The sequence below is a fragment of the Notolepis coatsorum genome (genome assembly GCF_963971535.1).
Source record: "Notolepis coatsorum genome assembly, chromosome: 14".
NCBI classification, from domain to species: domain Eukaryota; kingdom Metazoa; phylum Chordata; class Actinopteri; order Aulopiformes; family Paralepididae; genus Notolepis; species Notolepis coatsorum.
The window spans coordinates 57,681,654-57,696,313 of record NC_140178.1 but is presented as its reverse complement, the minus strand read 5'-3'; the positions used below and the strand labels follow the sequence as shown (position 1 = coordinate 57,696,313).

The window sequence follows — 14,660 nt, the reverse complement described above, 5'->3', positions numbered from 1 at the left end:
AAATGGCATGTTGATTAAAAAAATTCAAGAGAAAAGAGTTTGATGAATAAATCCATGGCCTGGGATCATCCTGCTTTTCTTTCTTATTTGGTTGATGAGTTATGCATCAATAACGACCACCGTTTCTGCTATAAATATGAGTTTCAAGCAACATTTTCTCAACTGATCTAAAATCAGGATATGATTTTAAATTCCTCATGTATGCAAACATATAAAAACACATTTCATTCATGTTTCTACCTTGTTTAGTCAAAAAGATATGCACTTAAATAGATTTCAGCCTGGCGTTGGCAGCCATGTTGGATTTCTCAATTTTGAGGCCTTATTTGACATTTTTGAGCTTGGTATACAGCAGATTTGGATTCAGCACCCCTTAATACCCCTAGAAATGTTGTGTACCAAAAATAAACACGAAATGCCTTCAGGGTTATGATTTTTTGAAAATGTACCCTGTCTAAAGGTCTATAACTTTTTTTAGAGGTATTCTAATGATGATCATTTAACATAATGGATATATATCGCAAATGACCAAACTGATCCAATTTCATGATATAATCAACACAGCCATCGTTGTACACAGAAACACAAAAATATATAGGCAAAAAACACAAAATAGTTGCTAAGGGGGCAGAAGGGTTTAGTGAGTGTGGATGTGTGCAATGAGTGTAGCAGCAACACATAGTAATACACAGCAGCACTCAGCAACACAGTAATACACAGCAGCACTCAGCAACACGCATCACACAGTAATACACAGCAGCATTCAGCAACACACGCATCACACAGTAATACACGGCAGCATTCAGCAACACACGCATCACACAGCAACCCAACATATCACAGCAACACACAGTAATACACAGCAGCACTCAATAACGCAGTAATACACAGCAGCACTCAGCACCACACACAAAACACAGCAGCACACAGTAATACACCGCAACACACAGCAACACACAGTAATACACAGCAACACACAGTAATACACAGCAGCACACAGTATGGTGGTTTTCCACGGCTGATTCCTAAACTTCCAAGTTCATTCATTCACCTGTACAGAGTGCTGATCTGATCCATTGCCTTTACTGAACAGTATAGACTTGGACTGTCAGTTTGTGGTCATTGGGCAACAAATATTGCAGTATAATGCATTTTTCTCAATTGGAGAGCTCTAACATGCTTCTGTGGATCAAACATTTTGTAAATAAAGTTACTTTGCTTTGATTTCTGATATGTTAGACATGTTTCTCTGAGTCATATTTTAGTATCTGGAAAATTCTCTGATACAATACCCTAGTTTCGCCAGGTATCGGGTCGATATCAGATACCAGTATGGTATCTGTGGCTACTGGCTAATAACTACATATCCTTTATCCAGTTAAAATGGGGAATGAACTGTCTTTTTTTGTGTGTTGTCTGGTGTTCTATTGGTCTACATTGAAGCATCTGTTCACTAATCCAGCCTGGTTTCTGTGGCCTCAGGAAGAGCTTCAAGGTTGACAATCTGCTGCTGAAAGTGGAGAAGATGAGGTGCGAGCAGGAGACACACAGGTACACCAACACACAGCCCCTGGAGGGTGATGCTCAGGGTCATCATCATAAATCAAACCAATCCCAGTTTCCCATGGGCAGAGCTGGTGAAACAGAGCTGTTTCAACAGTTTGGAATTTGTCCCTACCCGGTTAGAAACGCAAAATTGCCTCTTCTGGGGGTGTGTCCAAGGATTATCGTTTAAGTGGTATTTGAACTCCGGAGCCAGTCATATTGTTATCCTGCCATTTTATTTTTTTAACCACAAATTCCCCTTTTGGGACCAGAACCAGATATGTTGCCACATGGAATTAGAGACCTGACCCTCTGATGCACAGAGTTGTCAGACCTGGACTCATGTTTAGCATTCCATCGATGTTTCGTCCCTTGTGATGTGACTTAAAGGGGAATGCCGCCCAATTTACGATTTTTTTCCCCTGTGCCCTGGTACAGTAGGACTCCTAAAGCTAGAAATCAGAGAGAGAACCACCCTCCAATCAGCGATGTAGCTGGGATGTAAGAACTGGGGCTGCTCCATAGACTATGAATGGGCTCTGACTTTGTGAGGCTATAAGCTCTGAACCAGAATTAAAACCTCAATGGACCTGTCTCAAAACCCTGCCCTCTTTTCTTGATCCTCCAATCACAGCTGTCGCTTACCTCTGACTTCCTCGTACAAACAAAGTTTGTACGAGGAAGTCCGAGGTAAGCGACAGTTGTGATTGGAGGATCAAGAAAAGGGGCAGGGTTTGAGATAGGTCTATTGTGTGTAAGAGCTCCACACAAAAATTGTATAGCCTCACAAAGTCAGAGCTCCATTCATAGTCTATGAAGCAGCCCCAGATTTGATATCCCAGTTACAATAACCAATTGGAGGGTTCTCTCTCTCATTTCTAGCTTGACAAAGGAGTGGTCGATGATCACAAATACTTAAATTAAATTCCTGGTAGGAATGCTTAAAATAGGTGACATTCCCCTTTTTAAAGGAGACACTGACCTGTTCTGTGTCTTGTCTCCACAGCTTGACCTCTCACCTTCAACTCACATTCACTGGCTTCTTCCATAAAGTCGGTAAGTTGTCCAGTCTGCACTGTCCATTCGGTGCAGTTAGGAATTACTTCAGTTCTGCAGTCTGTTCATTAGGTTAATTTAGGATTGAAGCAGTCTGTTCATTAGGTTAATTTAGGAATGATGCAGTCTGTTCATTAGGTTAATTTAGGAATGATGCAGTCTGTTCATTAGGTTCATTTAGGAATGATGCAGTCTGTTCATTAGGTTCATTTAGGAATGATGCAGTCTGTTCATTAGGTTCATTTAGGAATGATGCAGTCTGTTCATTAGGTTCATTTAGGAATGATGCAGTCTGTTCATTAGGTTCATTTAGGAATGATGCAGTCTGTTCATTAGGTTCATTTAGGAATGATGCAGTCCAGGGTTCGAAATTAACGGGGGCTTGGGGCATAATGCCCTTGAAAATGGACAAAATGCCCTCGAAAATCAGTTAAGGGGGGCACAAAATGCCCCCGACAGTTTACTAATTATATATATATATATTTATCCGGTAATGGCGCGTCTGTGTATCGTACGGTTCAGATGACGCGCAAATAAAAAAAATTCATTTGGCGGAGGTGAGCACTGGCTGCTGCTGCACTGCAGCTGAGCCAGGTGCTAGTCAGTTTGTGTACAAATGGCAAGCACAATCTAAATCAATCTTCATTACGACTTTAAAAACATAGCCATTAACATTACATAGGCATACACACATCTTGCCATAGCGTTAGCAGTTTGTACAACACAATGCACGTTTTAACTATAGAATCAGCCCGCGAGGTAATACAGTCAACGAAATGTTACCGTAGCTACTAGCTAGCAGAGGAGGAAATGGGAGTCTGAGAGGCGGGGTGTTTAAAGACAATGATAGGCGTTTATTCAACATCCAAGAAGGCTAACATACAACTGTGTTTTACTAACTCCAACCGGGACTATTGCCGCTTTCCCACTGCATGCCATCACCTCCTAACGTTACCGGAGCTACCGGAGCTGATAATAACATTGCCTGAGCTGAAGGTGCGTGACACTAAAATGTCCGTGGGGACCCGGCGCCAAACCAATGATAGTTCCAACTCACCGAATTACGTAATCCACCACAGTTGCACTCAATATTTAAATAATGTTAGTCTAAATAAATGTAGACAGATACATAATAATTTCAAGCAGAACACGAATCTTTCCATTAAGAACTGACAATCAGGGAATTTAAACATGGTTTGACATTGTTTTTTTTGTGTTTATATTAAAGAAAGGAAAGTCTAGTGCTGGCTGAGCATATTGTTTGTTTGCACTAAGTTAATACTACAAATGTAGCCTATATTTTTCAGTCAGTTCGGTCTTTGTGTGCCAAACATTATTTAAGGCTGTAAACACTAACACTGTAAACTTTTAAATTTTTTTTAATAAATGAGAAGCATGTTTAGATTTGAGTGTTAATTTCTTTTTTATAAAAATGTACGTATATCGAACCGAACTGAAAACCGTGACCCCAAAACCGTGATACGAACCGAACCGTCCATTTTGTGAACCGTCCCACCCCATCCCACGTTTATCATAAAAATTCAGTGCCCCCGAAATACAAAAAAAGCCCCCGAAAATCAATTAAGGGGGGCAAAAAAAGCCCTTGAAAAAAAATGTTAATTTCTAACCCTGATGCAGTCTGTTCATTAGGTTAATTTAGGAATGATGCAGTCTGTTCATTAGGTTCAATTACATTTACATTTTCATTTAGCTGACGCTTTTATCCAAAGCGACTTACAAGTTCTGTACGACAAGTCATCAGGAAGGGTACAACTCCGTAACAATGTTCATCAAAGTGTTGCGTGTTACAGTGTAGGTTAGTTTATTAGGACATGTGCATGACAGTAAGGTTAGTTAGGGTTAGATCTTTAATTTTTTTTTCATTATTTCAGATAATGGTTGAAGTGCGTTAGGAATGAAGCAGTCTGTTCATTAGGTTCAGTTAGGAAAGAAGCAGTCTGTTCATTAGGTTCAGTTAGGAATGAAGCAGTCTGTTCATTAGGTTCAGTTAGGAAAGAAGCAGTCTGTTCATTAGGTTCAGTTAGGAATGAAGCAGTCTGTTCATTAGGTTCAGTTAGGAATGACGGCCCGAACGCGGGCGTGAGGCGGGCGGGCGATCAGAGTTTCACTTTCGCTCCCATGTTAACAGGCGTCGCTGTTCGCACCGGCCATGAGTGGGCGGGCTGGAAGTGTATCTTTTCGCTTTGGTTGGATTCAGACGCGTGCGCCACACGCATTTTCACAGAAATACACTCAATATCTGCATTATTATTACCACACATATAGATGTTGTTCAACCAGCTAATGTGTCTGTATCTTTCCCAATACAAATAAACCATACTATACTTTAGCAGGAGTACAGTCACACTGATTTAATCATTCTAAAATTAATTCTAACATTCTAATTAATGAGATAATAACGGGTTATACATGCAAAATGGACAATAGAACACTGGAACTGGAAATCTTAAAAAAAAAATCTTCAAACGGGGACTGATTTCGCATATAGACTAGGCATTTACAGCTGTTCCAATGTAAATCGGTGCGCTTCCGCCCACTCTGAAGTCGGGACTCGGTGTGGACGGCCACGCGAGCTGTTCTCGCACAAAACCTGCGAGTGCCTGCGTTCGCGCCTGTTGCGGTCCCGCCGTGATGCAGTCTGTTCATTAGGTTCACTTAGGAATGAAGCAGTCTCTTCATTAGGTTCAGTTAGGAATGAATGAAGCAGTCTGTTTATTAGGTTCAATTAGTAATAAAGCAGTCTGTTCATTAGGTTCAGTTAGGAAAGAAGCAGTCTGTTTTATTACGTTCAGTTAGGAATAAAGCAGTCTGTTCATTAGGTTCAGTTAGGATTGAAGCAGTCTGTTTATTACGTTCAGTTAGGAATGAAGCAGTCTGTTCATTAGGTTCAGTTAGGAATGAAGCAGTCTCTTCATTAGGTTCAGTTAGGAAAGAAGCAAAGAAGCAGTCTGGTGAGGTGAATTGTCCAAACAAATAATCCAAGTGACAGATCTTCGGTGTGAAACACACAGTGAGCAGTGTTCAGAGTGCAAACAATTAGGTAATCCAAACGTGTAATTCCAACAGACAAAAAGGTGAGAACAGTATGAACAAAAACGGGATCTGTTCATTAGGTTCAGTTAGGATTGAAGCAGTCTGTTTATTACGTTCAGTTATGAATGAAGCAGTCTGTTCATTAGGTTCAGTTAGGAATGAAGCAGTCTCTTCATTAGGTTCAGTTAGGAAAGAAGCAGTCTGTTTATTATGTCCAGTTAGGAATAAAGCAGCCTGTTCATTAGGTTCAGTTAGGAATTCAGGTTAGTGGTCTGTTCATTGATCTTCATGTGACTCAAAGGAAGTCTTGAGTCCATGTTGTCTAGCTTGTGTTCTTCTTTTTCAGACAAGCCATCACAGGACTCTGAGAACGAGCAGAATTCTGTCTCTCTTGAAGTGCTCCTGGTCAAAGTCTGTCATAAGAAGAGGAAGGTAAGCATGTGTGTGTGTATGTGTGTGCGCAAGCAAAGATCTTTGTGTTTAAAAATCAATCACCTTGTGGCAGTGTTTTCTATGCAAACATCTTTTATGTTGGGGGTGTGGTGTGTCTTCTGAGCCAAATTGGATAAGGCTGGCACAGGTTATTATCGTTACAGGCACACACACAGACAGACACACACACTTAAAATTTTTCATTCAGCACCTTCTTGAGATCAAGCGTACAAAAAATCGAAGCAAATTAATAAAGGGCAGATGATTACAGGGTTTTTGAAGATACAGTACTGAATTTTGCCATCCGGACACATGCCATTTTAAATATGAATATAGAATATCAGGCCTATAAATTGCCTTATTATGGCCAAGTCATACATCTATGGATCGGGCCAAATCTCCTCTTTCCAGTGGCAGAGTTCAATCTGGATTTAGTACCACCAGGTGCCCGTAACAGGACAGCAAAGACTGAATAATATCTACTGTAAATACAGTTACTTTTTTGTAATGAAAAATGCTTTGCCATTTTTCATCAGATTGAGACATGTTTATTTTCTAGACATTCACAGAAAGGTAAAGAAACAAACTACGTTCTATTTTATGGCAATAACATTCGGGTTTGTTCGACCCGTGAGACATAATCATGAAAATAATGTTCAAAAATTATTTCACGCCAGACGGCTTCAAGTTTGACAGGGGCTGGCGGGAGCTGGGTAGTGTAGTTTAGTGTTGTCACGATACCAACATTTTTGTTTCGATACGATACCGATATGAATTTCCCCTCAAAATCAGGGAAACCCTCTCAGATGTCATTGTTCTTTATTTTAAAACACAAACCTTTAGAACAATGACGAGAATAAATTAATTAAATGAAAAGCAATGGCATTCAAAATGCTGGATAACTTTTCTTTGTCAAACTAGTATTGCACTCAAAACAAACTTTTTGAACAATGAGAGTAAAATTAATTAAAGCATTCAAATAAAATGACAACTCTCAAACAAACAAAAAATACTTTAGCAGCATAATCTCAAACGTTCTCAAATTAATTAAAGCAGCGGTCCTCAAACTACGGGTCGCGACCCAAAGTGGGGTCGCGGGTAGGTGACAGTGGGGTCGCGCATTGGCAAAAAAAAAGGATCAGATTGAGTTTTCCACTGGCCAACCACGGACATGTCCGTGTTTCGGATCCAACGGTAGAGGGCCAACCACGGACATGTCCGTGGCAAGGTTGTTTTGGGTTTTTATTTTTTTTTTTTTTTTAATAACCTACTCAATGTCACCGAGCGGCACTGCAGACTTACCCCACTCTTGGAATTCTGAAAAGTGCATTACCGGCCAGATCCTCGTAGGGGCGCTGTCTCGATAATGCAGTGTTCCCTGTGGCAGAACGGTGCTTTCTTTTTTTTCACTTTGAATGGAGTTTACTGGAATATATACGTGTAGCCTGTAGCTTGGAATACCTTTTGCGACACTGAATTCACTATGCAGTAAAGGAATATATCATCAGCCAATGGACATATCGATCTACCAGATGGCGATCGATAACTGGGAAATCCAACCGGCCCATGGTAAGATCTTTTTCACGTAAATTACATGCTGATCAGGCCTTGTTATCATAGCCAACCAGGCGAGCAGCGAATGTGGCTACTGAGGCTAATGCCGTTATTGGTAATCAATAATCAGAAATGACGTTGCACACTCTAGGAGCAGAACAGGAAAAAGCATTTCATATAAAAGTATTCTGTATCATTGTATGACAACTAATAAAGAAACTTGAACTTGAAATTTGAACTTGAGGCCACATTTTCAGACTAGAAGCGGATCTCCGCCAAAGCGCACGTGAACGCATTTTCTTTTCATGTTCTGGCAACATTTTGGCTAAATATGCCTTGTTTTATAAATGTGTATACAGAAACAATTCCGTTGCTTTTGTTGATCATATTTATTAACTCTTTCACGGCCAACAACGTTTATATACGTTATTGGGCGCCAACCGTTAACTCATTGGATGCCACGAACTTGAGCATCGTTTGTTGTTTGTTCCTATCACGCCACGCTCTAAAAGATAGGAATAAGTGGCGGTGTTTGCAGGGCAATTGTCTGATCCCAAGTCCAAGTATTTGTGTCCGTCGTGTCGCCAACATAATCCACCATAACCGATGCATCGGGCGCATTTGACGCTGCTCAATGGGATCGGGATACCCACTCACCTCGCCTGACAGAAAAGTGCACCTCGAGCCATTTGATCGTTGCACAGGCCAAGATATAAGGTTTCAAAAGGTGCTCGATACTGCCACCTGGGAGGATGCGGCCGGTATTGCACTTTGGTAATCTCAGGATTATTCCCCATGTTAACCCCGAGTCTGTGTGCCTGTAATGAATAGAAATATTGAATAAAAGAAATAACGATAAACTCTACTATACTCGGGTTTTCAGGGGTCCTGGCGCTCAACGCATGGCGAGATTACCCGACTATCCTCGAGAAATAGAAAGGAGCGCTCAGTAGTGCATGAATCCACAGGCCACAGCCACTCTCTCTCTCTCTCTCTCTCTCTCTCTCTCTCTCTCTGTCTGTCTGTCTGTCTGTCTGTCTGTCTGTCTGTCTGTCTGTCTGTCTGTCTCTCTACAGACAGCACTATACACTATTTGCACAGCCATTTGAAATCTACAGTTACACATTGCTGTATTTAGTGAGGTAAATGAGTACAAGACACGTATGTTTCACATTTTTACTGCATATGCTCTTTGTAATTTTAATTTGTTCACAGCATTGTGGCCACATATTTTCATATTCTCTCTCTCTATCACTATGGCAAGCGCACATCCGTGGACATGTGCACATGCATAAGCACGTGCGCGCACGCACACATACAATTCAAATGGGCTTTATTGACATGGGAAACATACGTTTACATTGCCAAACAAAACAATCAAACAAGAGAAATCAAAAGAAATCAGTACATTACAGAAGGAATTTCTTGTACAGTGGGTGACAATATTGTCACAAGGAAAGATGAAATTACATACCTAGGTTTCATCCTAGAGGCAAATCTTTCCTGTGACTAAATGGAATCCAATGTAATAAAAAAAGTCAACCAACAAACTAGATTCTTGTACCGGATCTCCTCTCTGGTAAACAAGAATACCCTGAAGGCTTATGGCGGCACACAATGTGATATTTCCCCCTCGCTGCCCCGGGACGTGCACAATTGCCCTTTGGCCAATTATATTATGACCCCGTCGTCTTACATTTACATCTAGTCATTTAGCTGACGCTTTTATCCAAAGCGACTTACAAGTTCTGTACGACAAGTCATCAGGAAGGGCACAACTCTATCAGCTGAGTAACTAACAGTGTTCATCACAGTGTAGCACTCAACTAGCTCCACCTCCTCAAATTATTCTATTTAATAATAATAATAATTATAATAATAATTATTATAAATGTCTCTCTGTCTCTCTCTCTCTCTCTCTCTCTCTCTCTCTCTCTCTCTCTCTCTCTCTCTCTCTCTCTCTCTCTATATATATATAATGGGTAACACATGTATTCCCGGTAACCTGCCCCATTTCTAAGCCATATAACCCAGGACGTTATACGAACAACATTAAAATCTTTTCTCATGTCAAGAATGATTGTTATAGATGCCAAATAATTCACCTTTAAAAAAAAAAAAGTCATGTAATGAGGGATGGCGGACCTCTAAAGTTGACCTAAGTTACCGGGAATACCAATTCACTATCTCCTCCAATTTAAGAGAGAATTAAAATGTTTTGGTTGTTTTGTAGGGATATCATCATCATGTAACATAATACCATAGTTCTCCCCGAGTTATCTCAAGAGAATTCAAATTTAGCTGAATCTGAAGGAAAAATCCGGGTATGGGATACGAGTCAACATAGTTCATGGCCTTCAATTGATAACAAACATAAAAGGCTTAATTTTCATGGCAGATGCATGATATGTTTTGGGCATGATCTTGGCACCCCAATGAACAACCAAAATGAGTTTAGTCTTTTGTGGCCAATTATTTTAGGAGATAATTACGTTTCACATATTGATCCCAGGTTACCGCGAATACCTATCCTCACAATTCCAGATAAACACTTAAATCTCCTATTTTACTAAAGATTGGTGAGATTTAATTTTTGGAAATCATAACAGCAATAATAAGGGTTAGGTGTAAACCAGAATTACTAGAATGTGTTGTGTTTTGTCTGTTAAATGAGCAAAAACAAGGAAAGGGTATTCTCAGTAACTTAACAAACAAGTGCAAAAAATACAGTTCTAGAACAAGTATTTAAATTTTTTCTATCTTCAAGAAAGTGGAAAGGAACTCAACATTTTCAATTGTCTGCACACAATCGTTGTTTTGTTATTCCAAGATGGCATTTGAACAGAATTTTGGAAAAAACAGGTATTCCTGGTCACCTGAGTTAGGGTTCACCATGCCCCTAGTGTGTGTGTACTAGGGGTGGGAATCACCAGTTTAATCACGATACGATACGATATCGATTCTTTGGACAACGATACGATATTATCCGATATCACACAGTCTGTCACGGTACGATACGATTCGATTCAGGTGCCTGCGATCGATATGAGACTATATTATGTGCCCATTTAATACAATCGGTAACATTTAAATCAACAAAAAAAAAGGCAATGGAAATATCATGACATTTTTATTTTTGAGCTCTTCCAGACATTTAAATGAAAAACAATCTATTGTTTTTAATACAAATAGACCTCCTGTTCACTGTTTTTGGTTAGTTTTTCTTTTTTTTCCTCTATTAATATCCTATTCACTGTCACAGAGCTGTATTTTGGCTGGAAAAGCATATTGGGAGTCCCATGGTGCAGTTAAAGATCGAAGATAACGTTACGTTAGCGTGAGCTAACAAGCTAACCCAGAGCCATAGGCAGAGAGAAGTGGGGACTGGTAGGGTGCATTCTCGGGATAGCCCCACTAACAGGATCTGTCTCTCTCTCTCTCTCTCTCCTTTCTTTCTTTCTTTCTTTCTTTCTTTCTTTCTTTCTTTCTTTCTTTCTTTCTTTCTTTCTTTCTTTCTCTTTCTTTCTTTCTTTCTTTCTTTCTTTCTTTCTTTCTTTCTTTCTTTCTTTCTTTCTTTCTTTCTTTCTTTCTTTCTTTCTTTCTTTTTTTTTCTTTCTCTCTCTCTCTCTCACTCACTCACTCACTCACTCACTCACTCATTCTCTCACACACACACACACAAATCAAAGTGTGTGTCAATGTAGGCCTTCCTGGGCCCACATTGGAATAACAAAAGGAACAAAAGGCCTTTGTCCCAGGTGTGAATTAGTCTAGTGACATTGAAATCACATTGCATTCTGGGAAGGAGTGTAGTTCTCTTTTCATTTAGTTCAATTCACTGAATTCTTTTCAGACCTCCTGCTGCAAATTGGTATGGATTGTACCAGAATGTTTCATAGGACATTGATTTAAAACTATCGGCTCGAATTTTACAATTGGTGGCTTATTTGGAAGGTATGAACCTGTAGTTTTATATTATGTAACAAAAAAAGGGAACATTCTGAGAAGGTGGAGCTAGTTACTTTAGACCTCAGAGGGATATTATTAAGGGCCAAAAAACGTATATATACGTTTTTGGATCGTTTTTCCTTTTTTTTCGATTTGAATATTCTATTCAATGTCACGGACCTGTATGTTGCCGTTAACCGTTTTGTGGCCAACCACGTATATATACGCTATTGGGCGCCATCCTTAAACGGCCAACCACGTATATATACGTGTTACCACTCTGTTTTGCTTTTATTCCATTTTAATATCCTCCTCAATGTCACGGAGCTGTATGTTGGCTGGAAACGGCATATCGGGACTCCAAAAGTGCAGTACCGGCCAGATCCTGGTATTGGCGCTGTCTCTATAATGCAGTTTCCCCTGTTGCAGATGGGGTGTCACCTTTTTTTCACTCCGGGTTAGCTTTTCTGTTAGCCTGAAGCAAGGGCTTCAACCAATCGCCTGGAATACTTATTGCGACGCCGAATTCAGTATGCAGTAAAGGAATATAGCATCAGCCAATGGACATATCAATCTACCAGATGGCGATCAAATAACTGGGAAATTCTTTTTGGAATCCAACCGGCCACAGGTAAGAGCGATTTGACGTCGATTTCAATCTGATCGGGCCTTGTTCTCATAGCCATCCACCTGGTCATCGTATGATGTTGCAATAACGAATGCCGTTATTGGTAATCAATAATCAGAAACGCCCCCCCCCCCCCCCCCTTTAATGCATTCATGGTGGACCATGATACCGATCATATGCATTTAGATTTTTAACTCTAGCTTGTGTAGGGCCGAAACGTCAATCGATTTAACGTTATTAGCTTAGCGCCCTATAACTAGCTTTGCAGGAATTATACCAGACCATTCCGATATAACGTTCATATTCACGACGCTATAAAATGGGAACGTATTGATTAAAAAATCTTTCTTTATGGCATATTGAAGGGAAGATTTATACTGTCAATTGACAATGACAATGGACACAGCAATAATATAAAACATAGATTTAGCTCTACAAACAACCTCACGCACAGTGAACACTTGTAATGAAAAGCTGGCCTCATAGAGTGAGATTAGACGGGCCCCAATTGCCCTGAATGTGTTAAAAGGCATACTGGGACGAGGGTGCAGTACCGGCCAGATCCTGCTAGTAGGCAGTATAGAGAGTGCAGTAAACCCTGTTCCAGACCGGGTGTTACGTTTAAACCGCTCCGGGCACAGTTTTTTAGTACAGGGAAGCCTAGGGCTTCACTTGATCGCATTGAATCGTTTTCGGGACAATCGATGCATGTGTTGTGCTGGATTATGTTGTGGACCAGATGGACATCAGATGGACCAGATGGCTATCAAACAATTGGAATATTCTTTTTGGAATACCCCTGACCACAGGTAAGGACTATCTGACGTAGGGGTGGACGGTATAAACGGTATACGGTATGAATTTGCTCTACGGTATGGATTTTGACTATACCGTGTAACCGGTAGGGCAGCTCTAAAATAGCAATGACGTCATGTAACCACAGCGCGACTATTTCACTCGCATTTGCCCCTAAAAATAGATAGAATTAGTCATAGATAATAGATATGTGCGAACTGGAAAAAGTTATTTAGGAGGCTTCACGCAGTGGGCGTGCCAGCCCCTACCGCATGCATGTAAACACGGGTCTAGTAGTCTAGTGGGACGGGAATGAATGAATGAATGAATGAATGAATGAATGAATGAATGAATGAAAACTTTATTTAACAGATTGCAGAATGGGTACAATACAGTACGGCTCAATACATACAATTGTTAAGGGGATGCAGACCTGAGAAAGACGTTTGTCTTGTTTCCATCAGGGTCCCCCATTTTCAATTCATATAGTAACGTATAGACACGGGAAGACGGCGGCGTCTCCCTGAGCTAACGTTAGCTTAGCTACCGTTACAAAATGACCCAGTCAACTATTCACTTTTAGTTTAATACATGATGAGGCATTGTCTAACCGAACGGTATCTAGTCGGCCAGCTACCGATAGCTCCTGACATCAACAAACGCTCCACAAAGTCTAGTAGAGAGACGTGTATGCTACCTGTTAGCTCACGTTAGCGCAAGTTAGTTCACCGTTCAAAACTAAATGTCCCATTGAACTAAATAATTCACTGAGGCGTTGTATTAACGTTATATATCCGGCTAGCAGTAGCTACAGATAGCTCCTGATATCAATGTTTTATAACACTGATTCGATGCGTATTCGAGCTGAGGGCTTGCTGAGCACAGTTAAGTAACGTTATGCCAATAGGGTCCAGGTGCAGCGCCGGAGAATCCTGGCCGTAGCTCTGCTCGAGGCTACTCGAGTATAGGTCCAGGTGCAGCTCCAGAGAATCCTGGCCGTAGCTGGAGGCTACTAGAGTACACACAGACAGTGGAGCTTGTTGCGTGGTGGCGATGTCTCGCAGATAATACAAGTACAAGTCTAATTATATAATGTATATATTTTATAAAAAATTATATAAAATAAATTTTTTTTTAATCAAAAACGATGATACCGTGATATATACCGTTACCGTCTATGCTTCAAATTATACCGTGATATAAATTTTAGACCATACCGTCCACCCCTAATCTGACGTCAATTTCAGCTTGATCCAACAATGTTTTCATACCGATCCAGCTGATCGGCGTGTGTAATAATAACGAATGCCGTTACTGGCAATCAAAGCATCAGAAACGACCCCCCCCTTTCATGCATTCATGATGAAACATAATACCTATTATATACATTTGATTTGGAAATAGTAGCGTGTCCAGGGACAAAACGCCAATGCTTTAGTAGAATTCACGTTGCGCCCTATATCCAGCCTCCCAGGAATTAGCCCGGATCATTCCGTTATGCCACGGCATAACGCGCGAACGTATTCATGAACAAATTTATTCTTTTTTGCATCTTGGACAGAAGATAGTTACTGTCAAATGGCCATAGTATTAATAATAGAATAGCTATATTATAGCCATAGCTATAATATAGAATATAGATATAGCT

The 14,660-nt window shown here is 40.4% G+C and overlaps 1 protein-coding gene across 1 annotated transcript in view; it reads left to right on the top strand.

The window, feature by feature from the left end:
• suz12a (SUZ12 polycomb repressive complex 2 subunit a) overlaps nt 1-14,660 on the top strand; it is a 95,196-nt gene that overhangs the window by 43,207 nt on the left and 37,329 nt on the right. Inside the window, exons 4-6 of the mRNA XM_084329977.1 lie at nt 1,483-1,551; nt 2,552-2,601; nt 6,002-6,087. Coding sequence (XP_084186103.1) covers nt 1,483-1,551; nt 2,552-2,601; nt 6,002-6,087 — 205 coding nt within the window. The remainder of the gene's footprint in view (nt 1-1,482; nt 1,552-2,551; nt 2,602-6,001; nt 6,088-14,660) is intronic.